The sequence below is a fragment of the Rhipicephalus microplus genome, chromosome 5 (genome assembly GCF_043290135.1).
Source record: "Rhipicephalus microplus isolate Deutch F79 chromosome 5, USDA_Rmic, whole genome shotgun sequence".
Classification (NCBI taxonomy): domain Eukaryota; kingdom Metazoa; phylum Arthropoda; class Arachnida; order Ixodida; family Ixodidae; genus Rhipicephalus; species Rhipicephalus microplus.
In genome coordinates, this window is record NC_134704.1 from 58,470,570 (window position 1) to 58,487,291 (window position 16,722).

The following is a 16,722-nucleotide window of genomic DNA, read 5'->3' on the forward strand; positions in this document are numbered from 1 at the left end:
AGCTGCATATTAATAGTTTATTAGGTCATTAAAACTATGTGTATTTCTTATTTTCAGTCATAATTCGAACTCAACGTTGTAGCGTGGTACATTACTAACTCAGCTTATGATATATTTGGGTGCCCAGCTAGACCTAATAGGCGGTAAAAGTTATGATATTATCTAATCCTATACTAAGACATTGATTGGCTCTCACGCTTGTATCGTGATTTTCACTCGTGTAAGCCGTACTGGAGATTGAGAAACCACAGAAAAAAAAAGACAGGAAGATTAACCATGACAACGCATACGTGGTCAGGTAGTTGTCCTGTGTTTATAAAAATTTATTCACAGACAGTCAATTTCTTTTGTACAGTACATTTCAACAGAACGGAACACACACAGACACACATAATTTCCACAAAAACAAAAATATTTCTATACATATGTACATTACATGATCCTGCGTAAAGGCTGTTACTTATTGAGCCTGTTTGCATAAGCGACCTTAGTAAGAAATATTACATGGCGTTAAACGGAACCTCCTAATATAGGACGTGTTGCAATGGGTTCTGCTGTATATTTTCACCAACTGCCTGATGCTGTTATACGCACCTTAATTAATATAGGCGCACTACCACTCTTGCATTCACCCCCATCAAGATGTGGCCTCCACAGCCACATTTCTGAGATCAAGCGCTTGCATTCGCAGAGCAACGGCATATGCACGCAGGTAGTAACCTTAGCATATTGGTTCATATTACCAGTTCGATCAGTGTTAAGCTTTACATGCAAATAATCTTGTTCAATCTGACGGTGTAACGCAGGTCTCCTGGACGTTGTGGGCGCTTTTATCTGCCACGCTACTGCTACAACCAGACACATGTGCAGCGTCTCCCCAGTCCGAGTCTCTATTACGGGCAATGGCGGCGGCGGCAAAGCCCAACAAGGACTACAGCTTTAACATCGACAATGTTTACGCTTCTCCCGCAACCATGGAGAAGTACATGAACTCCTATAGCTTCCCTGGACCAGTAGACTACATGTCCGCCGCCGCTATGTCTCCAGATGGTGGAGCTATGGAATTCTACCCGACAATGACATCTGGTTCTGTCTTCGACAACTTCGCCTTCAGTCCGACGATCAAGGTCGACGAGCTGTCAGCGTACCAGGAGCCCACGGGTCACGTATTCAAGGATTTTAGTCGCGACAAGGGGAAGAAAGTTTATAGAATCAAGGGAGCAGCCGACGAGGACGACACCGAATTCGACGAGGGAAGAACTAGACCTTCGACCACCAAGACTGGCGGAAAAGCTGAGGAGTGGAGACGACCGGACTCCAAGCGGAACTCGGAAGAATCCCGCTCCATTGAAGAGGACGGGGCAGCAGCAACGCCTGGCCGCAGGAAAAGACCGAATGGAGCTTCCGGGTCGTACTCCCGGGGTATTCCCGAGCAGGACGAAGACAGTTCGGAGGAAGAAGGAGGAGACGACGCGCCGCGAGAAGATGGGACGTCACCGGCGACGTCCCTCAGTGGCCGCGACGAGATCGCCTACTCGCGGGGCAACAGTAGGCGTCCTTTCGTTCGCGTGAAGAACAGCGGAGCGCTCACCAGTGATGAAGCATCGTCCTCAGAAGAAGGACAAAGAGCTGCTGCGACACCTCTGAGGAACTACGACACTGGTCCTAGGGTCAACGGTGAGGTGCGCGGCTCTACGACGACAGCAAATCAGAGGCTCGCGAATGGGCTAAAAAAGAACGTCGGCAATGGTGGCTACGGAAACAGTGGCGAGCTACCTTCTTTCGTTCCGGAGACCAGCAGTAGCAAGGCCCAAGGAGCCTCCAATTTTCGAGGCTCCACTAACGTAAACGACAACGATGGCGTCAGGGACGTAAGGTACAACTCGTACAACGGCAACAACATCGACGACAACGCCCTGCGGATGGCTAGCGGTGCTATGTTCCGCGATAACTTGGCGGCAACGCTCATGACGACGACGACTACGACAACAACGACTGCAAGACCAGAACTCGGAAATGGACTGATATTGCTAAACGGCAACGGTCGGCTTGATGCAGCACAGCAGCAGTCAGAACGATCAGCGAAGTCTAGACGAAGGCCACCTCTGGCCTATACGCCTGGAAGCGCGGAGTACCAGTCAGAGAGCGATGAAGGCAGCAATTCCAGGGATCAGGAGGAGACGACGACGAACGGCTACAGCTCAACCACGGCTCCGGAACCATTCAGTTATTCGTCCGAGGAAGAGACTGCGCCGCCGAGGCAGGAGAGTGGGTCTTCCGCTCAAGAGAAGCCGCGACAAGAGAACAGGTTTTCCCCCGAAGAGAGGCCGCGACAAGAGGGCAGGTTTTTCACCGAAGAGAGGCCACGACAAGAGAACAGGTTCTCCGCCGAAGAGAGACCACGACAAGAGAGCAGGTTTTCCGCCGAAGAGAGGCCGCGACAAGAGAGCAGGTTTTCCGCTGAAGAGAGGCCGCGACAAGAGAGCAGGTTTTCCGCCGAAGAGAGGCCGCGACAAGAGAGCAGGTTTTCTGCCGAAGAGAGGCCGCGACAAGAGAGCAGGTTCTCCGCCGAAGAGAGGCCGCGACAAGAGAACAGGTTTTCCCCCGAAGAGAGGCCGCGACAAGAGAGCAGGTTTTTCACCGAAGAGAGGCCGCGGCAAGAGAGCAGGTTTTCCGCCGAAGAGAGAATTCACGCGATGAAGAGGCCGACGCAGACCGCCGCGGCAAGGATGCGGAGGCCTGTGAATGGTGAGCTTGGAGTAGCCGCAGCAACGACGCCCTTGACCAACGGCAGGGGCTCTGTGACGGCGAACGCACGGCGTAGTGCCAACAATGGCAGAAAGCTCGGTGGCTACGCCGCGGCGGCACAAATGCCTGTACAAATGTCCACGCAACCGCCCGCTCTTCCTCCGGCGTCTTCGCTCGTGCTGCTGTCCCGGGACCCGACGCCTTCTGCTGACCAGAAGGCCGCAGCAACAGCGACGACAGGTGCCGATCAGAGGCCGGCGGCCACGAACGTCGCCGGTGGGAGGCCCAGGACGCTGTTCCACCAGCAGGTGAGAATTCAAATAGAAGGAGCAGAAAATACATGTTCAGTATGGCATGATTCTACTTTATTGAGTTATAAATAAGAGGGCGAAGATGAATGGGAGAAGAAGAATGATAAAAGAGAGGCAAGGAGGTTTTTTGAGCCCAGGGTAGCTACCCTGCTCAGAGGAAAGCGATAGAAGTTAAAGACCAGAAAAGAGAGAGATGAGATAGGAAGAAAATCGCGGAGGTTAACCGGAAACGCGTATATGGTTTGCTACCTTGCACTGGGGAAGGGGGAATGAGAAACAGGAAAGTAAGGATAACGGAATGAGAGCGGCAGAGAGGGGAGAACACACACGCACTTGACTGTCACAATGATTCGACGAGGCAGGTCAATCGTATACTTCAGGAGGGTCTTCGTCGCTTTTCGGCGTGAAGCTTGACCTTTCCGGAATTCCAAAATTCATTTTTTGGATAGCGGCTCGTCGTTCAGGCACGCAAACCCTGCTGACAGGGGCTGTCTCTACTAAGGTCCTCACAGCTGTACTCAGGTACAGCGTGCCCTCACTAGTGCTCGAACAGGTGCTTCGTTTCCGCGACAAGCTTGCGAAAGTTGATCTCTGGTCGGTCAGCGCCGCAGAAGGATCCGCGTTCACAACCATTGGGCAGTGGCCACCACTAGTTATAAGCAAGGCGCGCTGATTTAAGGAGCAGCTCACCATGGCAGACCTCTGACTGGGCGAACCGGTGGAAGACTCCAAGTCCGTCACCCTGGGGCAGGGAGCAACGTCTCCCGGAAAAAGCAAAAAAACCGGATGAAATTGCTAGGAGCACAAAGCACACGCGTTTTATGAAGTGACACTCTAAAGCAAGGAAGGAAATAAGATAACGTATGATATATTATTAGGACATTCGGAATACCGAAGCTCAAGAACTGTCGGACGAAATCCTTACTAAATGCATGCTCTTGAAATGTAAATATGCTTGTAGACATATATGTTCAGTAAATGCAATTGTGTGCGAGAAGTACGGGGATCGATACCCAGCACCACCACCACTTGTAGAGGTGTTTAGTGAACGCTGACGTAAGGGCCGACTGGTAGCTGAATAAGCAAATAAAATCACTTACCCGGAGCGCGAACGAACGGCCTTCACGAGCAATAAACGGTAAAGACAGACCGAACCACGGCCGCACTAGAGGAGCGCGGCCATGGTGAGAGTGACTCTCTAGTGCGCACATTCCGCTCCTCTAGTTCAGCCGTGACCAGACCTACTGGATACCACTGAAGAAGGTGCCCCACTGTAGCGTACTCCTCGCTACAGTGGTCTAATTAGCGGTCCGCTAATAAATTCCGAATATTGTGTATGTATTATAATGAGCCATCTTTCTTAAAAAAGGAGGAGATTCGATACAGTATAATAAAACCGGTGGACATACATTTCTTCGAACTACGCTACCCCAGTTACGTTTTCGAGTAACCCATCTTAGTCGGCTCTTCTTTCAGATAAAAGTATTCCATAAATCATAAAAATGGCCTCCTTTTCACATTTCGCTTTAACCATGCAGCCTTTAACCCTTTTCAGTCTCTCTTAATCTGCGAAATCACTCGGGAAACTCGCGGCGCTACTCTGTAGCATATCTTTCGCAATGGCATGATTGGTTGACCAATGCTGTAAATCCTCAGAACATTCCGCATAAATGAATACTGCATAAGATCTCTGCCGAACACATCAGACATCATGAACGCATTCATCCATACTGGAAACTTCAACAGAGTGAAGACAAATTGATAGACGTAATGACGATAACACACGGAGTTTATAAAGTCCCCAGTACTTCTGATCATCCATGGCCACTCAATGAAAAATTGGCGCCGTATCTGCGTGCATCGCTGACAAAGGTCGTCGAAAGACTTGTCTTTTGATGGAGCGAGAGAGCGAATGAATGAATGAATGAATGAATGAATGAATGAATGAATGAACGGAACCTTTTATTCAATAAGGATGGCTCTGGGCCGCAGTTTGGGAATATAGGAGGAAGGTATTATTAAGTGGACAGTGTGAGCATATTAGGATTACGTCAGTTGGCGTTCATCCGTTGTAGTAGAAAGTCGCATTTGCCCAAGTTGGTCGACCTCCTTTTAGACCACTTGAAACAGGCCACTTGTACTATAGCATAGGTGGCTAGTGCTTTTTGAGCTTCATCATTACATTGTAGCACAACGCCTAAGCTTCCTATGTTGTCGCGTGGCAGGTGTTGGATATGTGTTCGTCCTCGCGAGAAAGCGTAGTAAACCCAAATGAGGTGGTGTAAATCTGCTCGGCATATTTTTTGACAATGTGGGCATCGACGAGAAGTGTTACCAATTGCTTGTCGGGCTCCAAACCATTTGTCAAGTACATGTGGTGTATACATACGCTGCATTGCCCTAACCTTGTTCAAAAATATCTCTTGCTGGCGAGCAATTGCGCACTTGTCGCTAAACAGAGGTGCTGGTGTAGCTTGTGAGAGCCTTCGTTTATTGTCGGTTCTAAGTTTTACACGAATATAATTCATAAAGGCTCTGGTAGAACAGCCTTCACGCATCATTTTTAGATAGGGATTGAGGAGGTCCACCTCTTTTGGCGACGAACTGGGGTGTGGGGTAATGAATGAATAGCCAAGCCCACCCTCTTCGTTTGCCCGTCCATGCCAGTATGGCCTGGTGTCCACAAAATTTCCGCATCGATTCCGCAGTCCTGTAATCTCTTTAGCTTCTTTCTTATGTCGTTGGCCCCTACGTATTCAGTAGTTTTTGCTGGGAGCTGAGCCACCGCTTCGTACGAATCTGTCAGTATACGATAATTATTGCGAACATTCTCGCTTGTAGTGTTCCCTGCATCAATCAAAATAGTGTTGATCGCTCCCCGTATGGCCAACAACTCTGCCTGTAAGGATGCCCCACCGGGAAGCTGGCAACTATGACAACCATTGTGACGGGATGCCGAGCTTGTTCGTTTGTGATTGTGCTTCAGTGTAGATTTCGACTGTGTTGTCAGGTATGCGGAGGCGCTGTCTGCCACCCCTCCCTGCTTAGCTTCCAGCGCTTTCGTCGGGACGAAAGAAGAGATAGTGCAATTGCAGCATGCGACAAACTTTTGTAACTCCACTCGCACTGGACGGATTCTTATAATTTTTGCGCCGTTCAATTCATGAGGCAACAAGCTCTTCTATAGTGTTTCATTTCATGGTTACTTGAACAAGTGATTCAGGGCCCCTTTATCGCGTTTTGTTAGGCAGGTGTCAAGATGAAAACGAGCCCATTGGGCGATTTGTAGGCGCACCTGGGAAGCCTCAAGCTACGTCGACAAAGGCCGGGATAGTGCAGCCATCGCCACTAAAAACTCACACGAACTTTCAAACAGCTCTAAAAATGGACAAATATGTCCATCTAGCGGAAAACATATCATGCCTTTCCCAGAGGCGTTGATCAAGCAAACAGCAAACACTAGATAATGTGCTGCTATATGTGAGGCATTGTGAGACTCTTTATGGCCACCGAGATGGCGAGTGCGCGGCGTGTATCTTGGAGGTCATGCGACTCTTGCTTTAGATCGAAAACCTGTATCTATCATTCGCGCGTGCGCGCTGGTATGATCAACTGTGCACGTGTGTACAAAGCATATTAATAAGCATGCACTACTTAGCGGTTCAAGGGTGCCCTGTAGGGGCCGGATTTCGCTATTGCGTTCAGCTCTTCAAGGCGAAGCTTAATGGTTTCCCAATTTTTCGAAGACTTGTCGGATGGTTGTGCTGCACCTGGCGATTGGGCGCTGTTGTTTCCGTGCGCTCAGCGGGGCAGAGAGCGAATAAAATGCTTATTTGACGCTCTGCACAACAAAATCAGTGAGTATACGTCCCGCGAGATATATGAACGCCATTTAGCAGTACTTTCAAGAAGTGAATTTTTCTAGAACGCGTAGTGGCACCCCATGTAGTTTCAGTGAAGCCTATAGAAACACCCGTTTTTTTCGGTCATAGCGTCGCATTGCCAGCGCCACGTAATAAGCACTGCGGTCTTTATATTTACGTATCTATGCATTTCAGAAATAAAGTAACGCACTACTGTACTGATGCTGCGCCAAAATATGCGTAATATCTGTTTTTTGATTGACAATGTGAGCATGTATGAACGCAGAAACCAGATTAAAATGGCTGGTCGCTTCGCGATTCGTCATTCTGCTTAACTGGGTGACTGACAGAAAAGCAGGGAAGTGGCACACACGTACTCATACACAGAGAGAACGAAATTTCTTCGTCAAAGTATCCCAAAAAAGGCTGTCGTCTTTAAAAGCTGCCGTACTCTGATGAACCAGCTCGAATGAATGCCTTCGTGAATTTCACGCAGTATTAGGCGGCAGAATTACACTTGATGATGTATCGCACTCGAGAGTGGATACATTAAGACATCATTCAGACATCATTATTAAGACATCATTAGGAGGAATCAGAGGGTGGATTTAGTTCTCACGTAATCGATCCTGTAAATCAGTGCATCAGTTGGCAAGGCTTTTCGCTCATAACATTTCATTCTTAGTTCATTCAAGATCGTACTTCATAGGATCACATTCGAGAATGGGACATCATTAAGAGGAATCAGAGGGTGGATTTAGTTCTCACGTAATCGATCCGGTCAATCAGTGCATCGGTTGGCAAGGCTTTTCGCTCATAACAATTCATTTTTAGTTCATTCAGGATCGTACTTCATAGGATTTTTAGTTCAAAAACTGACCTACGCCAATCCATTGTGCAAAAGTCGGGCGAGACAAACTAGTACGCCGCTTGTAAGTACGACAGTTGAATTAAGTGACAAGTATAGCCATTCCCGTTACTGAAAACAAAGGAAAGAGTCTCAGAGAGTCATTGTCGTCCAAATATGGAAGGAAAATGTATGTACTTTATATGAAGCCTGCTGTGTGAAAGTTACCGTATTTACTTATGTAATTGTAGCATTAGCAAAAGTTGCCCAACTTTTGAAAGGTTCTAGCTAGTTCTGGATACCATAGAACATTAAGGCCTGTAATTGAGATAATTACACTTAATGAAAGCAAACGCTCACACGTTGCACTACAGAACTTGCTGCTCATGTAGTCACTGAATTGTTTGTTTTCACGATTTCCTGCCAGACACTCCTCTCGAAAAGGTGATTGATTGATATGTGGGGTTTAACGTCCCAAAACCACCATATGATTATGAGAGACGCCGTAGTGGAGGGCTACGGAAATTTCGACCACCTGGGGTTCTTTAACGTGCACCCAAATCTGAGCACACGGGCCTACAACATTTCCGCCTCCATCCGAAATGCAGCCGCCGCAGCCGGGGTTCGAACCCGCGACGTGCGGGTCAGCAGCCGAGTACCTTAGCCACTAGACCACCGCGGCGGGGCCCTCTCGAAAATGACGTTCGAGCGTGTAATCTCACCAAAGATTCTTCACGGCGTTGCCGCTGCGGTTTCGACACACGAGCGAGGCGCGAGGGCGCAGCTTGTTACAGTGTAAGGCCAATGAACGTTGACGACCAGAGGTGGGCAGTTCGTCGTTCGCCGTGAAACGCTTCGATGCGCGCTGGCGGCTGCTTCGTCCCTCGCGTCGCGATGCGCGGTCTTGCGTCGAAACCCAGTCGTCCGCGCGGGTTGCCGTCCACCGCGGAAAACGTCTCGCTTCGGTGTTTGTGAATTCGCAAAAGAGACCGAACCCTGCTACTTTCTCTCTACGAGCTCCAACATGTGCACAGACAGACAGCGTATGGAGACGTTTGCGGAAACCAACGCGCCAGTGATCTCCAATGGACGCGTGTTTGTCGGAACGGTTCCATTCTCTCCACGACGGTCTTTGTCACTGTGCTTATACTAACAGGAAGTTCCGGGCGTTCAGTAAGCTCATTTTCTTCCGCTTCATTATCTTCCAAGAGTCGGAACGTTAAGCGTAAGGTGTGATAACGTGAATAGCCCCTTTTTCTTTCTTCTTCTGTTTGTCGCCTATTACGGCATATGCTATTATTGAGTATCTGCAGCGCACAGAAACGAAGATGAGAAAATGCATGTAAACTACATAGAGTTGCGCTATAATATAGTGTAATTACGCCATTTAATTATCTCGCCCTGATGTCTTTGCGCTGCGCATACTCGGTATTTATTAAGCCATGTGTGCCAACTAGCCCATCGACGGATACTCCTAGATGTTGTTACGACTGGTCGCTGGAAACTTTTTCTGATTCTCGCCATGTATATCTAGCGTCTTGATAGTACGAGTTTCGATTTAGTTACTTATCATTTGAGAAAAAATATGCCACTGGCCTTTAACAGCGTCAAAATTCTTTAATGATTCACGATCTGGCACGGTGGATGCGACTACTTGTGAACAAAACACCTTTATTTTTGTTTATTATGTAGTCCTTATACCTCCATTATAACCAAAATTTCGCATGCCCGCTGCTTTCAATTTCAGAGTACTGCGAATTTTCGGGTGTCGTAGCAGTGAACGGGCAACATGTGAACGTGCAGATGATATTTTTCTACTCTACATTTTCTTTCATTAGACACGCTAACTGATTGTACTCTTCGCCATCGAAGTGAAAAAAGAAACTATTAAAATTTAACGCAGTAGTAGAGACATTTTTATTTAAAATCTTTGTACACGCAAATCCGCAAGCATCAGTCGCGTAAGTTTTCTGTTCACTTCTTCGACAAGCGAGTACAGTGAGGTGTCAGCAGTCATAATGTCGAGGCAATCTTTATTGTCCGTGATCAGAAGATCTACATACCTTAGAGCCTGCGATGCAATGCCCAATTATGTTAGAATTGTATGCATTGGCGAATTGATTCTACAGTCAACGTCGAAAGTCTAGTGACCATGAGAGACGCAAGAAGGAACTGAATATCCCCGCTGTTTCGACAGGCAGCCTTGAACTTAGATTTCCAATCTTTTCTGGAACGCGCCAGCGACATGTACTAAACAGTTCCAGCAAATACAGTCACGACTTGCTGGAATGTTCAATTATTTCTCAGGGCTAGTAGTTTGTAAACGTTTGACGCCGACTGGAAGGTGAGCAATTCATAACAGTCACGAATAAGTAAATACCAACAGCTGTGACAGCCCTGATGATGGGATGTTCTGGCTTGTTATGTGCGTCGTTGTCCATCCATATATGCGTGCTCATGACAGAAGCTGTGATGTTAGCCTTATTTCGTCTAGCGTAATATTAAATACATTCTCTCTCTTTCCTCTGGAAACGCAGGGCTTCCACGGACCGTACTCGTACCGTTTCGGCTTCGACACGGCAGACCCTTACAACCCGCAGACTCGCTACGAGGAGAAGGGTGCCGATGGCCGCGTCCGGGGATCCTACAGCTACCTGGACCCCAAGGGTCGCCTGCAAGTGGTGCGCTACGAGGCAGACCGAGAAGGAGGATTCAGGGTCAAAGGGAGCTTCGGACAGTTCCCGGGTGACACGAAACCTTAGGCCCGTGAAGTCCTCTGCGATGAGTAGATACCATCAGCGCGTTCACGAATGCGCCACGCTGATGTAGGGGAGTGTCGTGCTCGGATAGAGAACGTCACGAAACGTTGTGCCATCAACTGGTCGAGCTAGATGAACCCTTCTTCTTGCGCCTCTTTCAGTGCCGATGAGACAAGAGCGATAAGGGTATTCACTCGACGTTCTTTTGATCGGAACGCTGGCTTGCGAAAGCCAGAGAGCCTGCTTTGCGTGGTGCGCAGTGTTTTGCGGAAGTATTGTCGTAACAGCTTTGTGCCAGGAGCGAAGAACGAAAACACGGTGTCACCTTGCGACAAACTTCCTTCGCGGACGCTCGTGTTTCTTTTTTACCATATCAGTGGATGCGTGCTAGCTAGCCCAGACTTATGAACATGAGCTAATATAGAACGGGGAGGGGTTTGCGAACCTTACATGGTTACGTTAGTGAAATTTAGTTTTATATTTCACGTTGCGCATGTCTTCGTAGTAAGTTGTGCTAAAAAAGTTTTGTAGGTATACCATATACCAACTAGCAAACCTGCATTGTAACAATGCTCTCTGCTGACCCGCAGGGCGCGGGTTCGAATCCCGGCTGCGGCGGCTGCATTTCCGATGGAGGCGGAAATGTTGTAGGCCCGTGTGCTCAGATTTGGGTGCACGTTAAAGAACCCCAGGTGGTCTAAATTTCCGGAGCCCTCCACTACGGCGTCTCTCATAATCATATAGTGGTTTTGGGACGTTAAACCCCATATATCAATCAATTGTAACAATGCTCTACAATGTGTTTTGTGTGCTGAACTAAACAAGGCTACTACATAGTCACAAAGTGCCGTGCACAAAGTGATGTGAGTCAGAAGAGCTGGACGAACCAACGTAAGCTTCACGTCAATCTTTGCTCTTAACCCACTTGCGTTTACAGTTGACCTACTTTAAATGCCGAAATTTTATGCTTAGGCCATAAGTATCTAACGCATGATATTGAGTGATAGGCAACATGGACCTCCTCTATTGCAGATAGTTTGACTGTATTGGCAGACATATTCTTGGTAACTTCAGGGTTATTCCGAGTTTGTAGCGAGGCCGCGATACACATCTGCATGTGATAGTGAAATTGAAGTCGGCCAGGAGAGTTTGATATGAGCTCCTGGTTAATATAAAGTTTACTGAAGGAAACGCTGCAGAAATGTAAATATATGCCTCATGTGTATTCTTCTAGAAATTGTCTGTATAGGTTCCAGGCACGGTGCAAGAATAAGTTAGGTGCCGAGCCTTGCCGCTCCGCGCAAGGAGAGGGCGCGGGCAGATTGTGTGCGCCGACGACCTTGAGCCCGAGTAGTTTTCGTGGCGCGAGTTGAGGTGGCGCTACTGTATGGGGTGCCAGGCATTCGGACGGCGCTAATCCTGAAATTCGCGTGCGGAACATCTTCCAGAATGGTTTGTGCGCATGAGATTTCGTGGTTTATAAATGTGTTGCGCGGTACCTGTGAGCCAGGTTAGTGCATTCGTTTGGCTGATTCGCGCTTTGTAATTCAGTGCATGTATGCCTCTCGACGCTGTATATGATTCCGAGTACACGCGTCAGCGGCCTTGTCGCTGGCTACGCCTCGAAATGGGCAAGTGATGTTTTGTCACGGATTGCAAGTCCGGGTATTGGACTTATATGGAGCGTGTGTTGCTATGTAAGGCTCCGCGTGAACCAGAGCGCTTGGATAAGTAGCGACGGGCAATTTCGAGAGCTGACGGAGCCTTGCAGCCTACTGACCGTATGTGCGCGGAGCATTTCCCGAAAGAAGCTATCTCCGTCGCATATCATGCAGAATGCAAGGGGAACGTCCCACCAAAGAAACTTTCGGTCACTTCGGACGCTGTGCCTGCAATTTTACCGGGGATGCCCCAAATACTTGACGGTGCAGCAAAAAAAAAAACATCAAAGCTCTGCGAAAAGCAGAAAGAGCAGATCAGAGCATTGCAACACGAAGATTGGTACGTTTCTGATTATGAGCTTTTTGTCTGACAAAAGTAAAACAATGAAGAGCTAGAAATGCATACATCGCACGATTTCTTCGATTTAATCATTCTTCTCAAAGTAGTTTTCTGAATTTTAGTGATCGAGACACTGCCCAAGTAATGAAATTACACGTTCATCATATCGACTTGTTTTGATTATACGTTGAAAGATATGTTTATATTGGTCATAATAATCCGTCCTGAGTGTTCTAAAATCGCCAACTGTATACTTTATATCCTCGTAATATCTTTCAGTCATTTTTTTACTCCATCCGATTATGGCTTCACAACACTTAGACCAACACCACTTTGTGTTGCGCAGCTTGATTAGCTTCCTTGCTTCCACTCTCGTTGTCTTATTAAGAGCGCTGAGTCGTGAAATACGAACTTGCGAAACGCCAGGCTCGGTTTTATAAGTGAGACAGGTGGCCGATATTCGAATATTGCTTAAGTTTACTGGGCGGCACGCATGCGCGTAGTGAAGATTAGAAAATGCGCTGTCATTTTACTCTTCTTGCTGGATAACAGATCAACCCGACTTTCCACCTTTAGATAACACAGCCAACTGTGTCAGCGTACGTGTTGTGGGTGAGTTGTATGTCATGCTTTGGCTGTGAATCATTGCGGCCATAAGGTCATGTAACAACCAAACAAATTCACTCGTTATAATTAAACATAATTAACGACTTTTAAGGGTTTCGACAGAGAACGCGAATGAACATTGTGCACTCATCTATTGTGTGCGCTTAGATGGGAAAGCAGGTTCATTGCAGTTTCGTTCATTTAACGCATTGTTCATTGCATAATAGCCATGATCTAAAGCAGTGCCATTTGAACTAAGCAGCAGACGAAGAGGGCATAAGATAGCAATAATTTGTGGCTATCGAGACTGTAGAGCATGTAGGGCACAAATGCTGTCTAAAAAAGTCAAGGTACACATTATTAAAACGAAAATTCCGGCGTTGCTCGTAAGTCAAATGGTGACCTACGGTCCCTCATTGTTTCTACGCCCACATTTGCCTCTAGTTTTTTTTTAATAGAATGGCAGCCTGCTGATCTAAATGGGAATTAAACTACGTGGACATCACTTTTACAAGTGGAGAAACTTTTTTTTTTCGCATACATCAGGCCTATACCACTATACTATTCTACTAAGCAATGAAAAAAAAAGCAACTAACTTCAGCAGCTTTTATTACTGAGCATCTTTTGCTTTCATGAAAGTACCAAACTTTGTCTCGTAGTTTCGTTTTCTTGTTAATTGATATCCACAGTCTGTATGCAGTTCCCTAGTTTCACCTTCAAATGTTGTTGATTGATATCCACCTGCAGCAGATTTAGAGCGCAAGTACTCCTATTAAACGTATCCAGATTGTCATTTTAAACTGAATCCCTGGAGCTTCTAGTTTTCAAGAACTATATGCCCTTGACAGTCAGTTGCTTCGGCTGATATGCTGTTTGACATCGCCATTGGCTGGCAAAATTTAAGCCCCATTGAATGAATGTTCAGCGCATACAAGAACGTTTTCTAAACACAAAAGTGGCCTTCCGGTGAAAAAAGACTGTTTGGCTCAATAGGCTGACTGGTCTTGCTATTTTCGTTTTTGCATACTGCAGTGCAATTGAAAGGTGTGGCACACGCACTGGAGGAGTGTTACCGAACGTTCACTTTCGGATATAGTATCTCTCTCGATTAACTTCACTTGACTCACCATTGTATGCTGGCGTTGCTCCAGGACCACTCCATTGGCGAATTGTCATGAATGCTGACTTTCCTACACTGCACACTTCAACCCATCTGGTTCCAAGTCATGTGAAACCTAAAAAAGGCGATGATATTCCCAAATGTGGTTGCCTGGCAACACATCCCCTTTTTCTGCGATCGTGTGATCCATGACGGCAGTATACTTATGACACTGAACTTGGTTCGTTGGTTGGGTACTAGAGGTATTGCCCAACTCCCCACACGGATCGGCCATCAATCACGTGGCAGTAGAATTTCGGGAGTAGGGGAGGGGTATGCTAGAAAGTCTTTGAAAAAAAAAAATAGATGACTGATGGCAACTTCTTTTTCTTCTTCTTGCTACGAGTCCTATGAGTACTCTATCTTCTTGCAATACTCATATGGGCTCGCGTTGCCCGTATCGAGTCCCGTCTGTATGCTGTGTGTGTATATGTTGTTGGTTACTTGTTCAGCTACATTGTGATAGGCTGAGAAAGGACCCGTGTAATTATGCTTAGAAAGTAGACTTGATATGCAAACGCTGTTGCTTGCTATGTTTGCAGCGTGTAGTGTGGTGAAATATACGTTATTGTAGCATATCTAACAAGATGTAATCTGGCGCGTGATACCACTCACCGTGATATTTTGAAACCCGCTCGTTGTGTTTGTAAGGAAGAAACGCACAATGCCGTCAGTAGAATTAGACTGTGTTTTGTGAGTGTGAAACATTATTTTCGGCTGGTTGGAGTTAAGATATGCCGAAATGCGTTGTATAAAAGGCCAGATAACGAGAGCCAGATGGAGCACGGGAGGACCAAGATTGCACGCGCTTGACTAGCCCTGTGCTACCGTCGCCTTGTTTTTTTTTTTTTTTTTAGTCATTCAGATACTTTTCCTATAGCAGGTGTTACTTTAGTTAGCTTTTAGTGGTATACATAATTACCTGATCATGTTGTTTTTAAGTTGGCTTTCCATTGTGTCTGGTTTATTATTCTCGCGCTGTACAACCTGGTGCGTAGAAAGGCAGAGGCAGGAAAATACAGCTTGTATGGTGCTTTTGTTTACGTGCGATTTTCCGTGTAAAGCTTTGCGATACATGTGACCTATTTTTTATGCTAAACTCTTACTTCTCTGTTGCATCAGTTTTACTAGTGTTTCACATCTTTCGTCATGCTCATACGTGGAGCCAATACTTATCATTCCTTTTTTGTCTACATGTGCATTCCCAACCGTAATCGGTATGTGTGAAATGTATCCGAAGATTCCTGTTTGCACTGCTAATGGAATACGTTATAGATGTGATTGAGAGTTCTCTGCAAAGCACCGATCATCAAAGCGATGTCCTGTATTGTACAGTAGTAGCTCGTGACTTATTAAACGGTAGTAGGTTTAGATGTTGTTCTTGTAGTACTCTTTCACCACGTGCTATTTTTACCTACACTGCATGGACGCAACATGTTTAATAAAATTGTGTGTTTCCGGATCACTGTTCTTGCTTTTTCTTTTTCCAAGGTCTGTTATTGTTAATGTTGTAGACGTGGTGGTTAAGGGTAACCATGCAGGAACAGTTGCCCTAAGCAGCCACATTGGCATTCATGAAACAATTTCAGCCTGAATAACAGCTGTGTGTTTAAAAGAAATGTTTAATGATTTCGAGTACTTCGCACTCCACTATGGGATATGGGAGAGCATTGAGCCGTCCCGCTAAAAACAACTAACTCTTCAAAAGCTAGTGCATGATAATTTTAATTTAAGATGTTCAGCCACCCCGCGAAAGTTTGAGCCGATGCTCGAAGCCCAACCATCTTGATCTTGTGGCTGCGTTCATACTTGTGAACATTGCCAATCAAAAAGCAATAATTACGCATATTTGAGGCGACACATAAATACGTAGGTGTTAGGCAGTGTGTATTTTTATTTACAAAATGCATATATGCGTAATTCTAAAGATCGAAGTGTTTATTTCGCTGCGTTGACAATGCGACGTTATGAGCGAAAATCGTGTGTTTCCTACACTTCACTAAAAAAAGTTCAGGGCCTTGAACTAAAATGACCCGGTGCTGCCACCTACCAGTGGCTCTACGTTCTAAAAAAGCTTTCGTTTCTTCACATTACTGCCAGATGGCACCATGTCTCACGCAGTGCCACCAGGCAAAAACTATCGTCTTTTGACGTCCTTTGCAGCAAAGCACGGAGATACGCAGTCAATTTTTTTCCGCGCTTTATCGACTTCCTGATTGTCACGGCGGTTGAAATGTGTGTCGTCTGCATTCAGTTGCGTCAGGTCGTTTCCTTCTTCAGACGTAGTCCCGACGACGCGACGGAAAAGCCCCTGTGGGAGGAGCATTCGAACCCTGGGTGAGGTGGTGGCGCCCCCTATGTCGTGGCACTGCAGTCAGGGTTCTGAAATGTGTTTAGCGGTTTTAAGTTAATTATGACGATTACTTA

General features: G+C 46.5%; 1 protein-coding gene across 2 annotated transcripts in view; it reads left to right on the forward strand.

Moving 5' to 3' along the window:
- The window catches only part of LOC119174499 (uncharacterized), a 38,978-nt gene extending 23,221 nt beyond the window's left edge, over nt 1-15,757 (forward strand). For both annotated transcript variants that reach the window (XM_037425428.2, XM_075895536.1), the window contains exons 2-3: nt 807-3,056; nt 10,307-15,757. In XM_037425428.2, the coding sequence (XP_037281325.2) occupies nt 903-3,056; nt 10,307-10,531 (2,379 nt within the window). In that variant the 5' untranslated portion in view covers nt 807-902 and the 3' untranslated portion in view covers nt 10,532-15,757. The remainder of the gene's footprint in view (nt 1-806; nt 3,057-10,306) is intronic.
- The last annotated feature ends 965 nt before the right edge of the window (nt 15,758-16,722 follow it).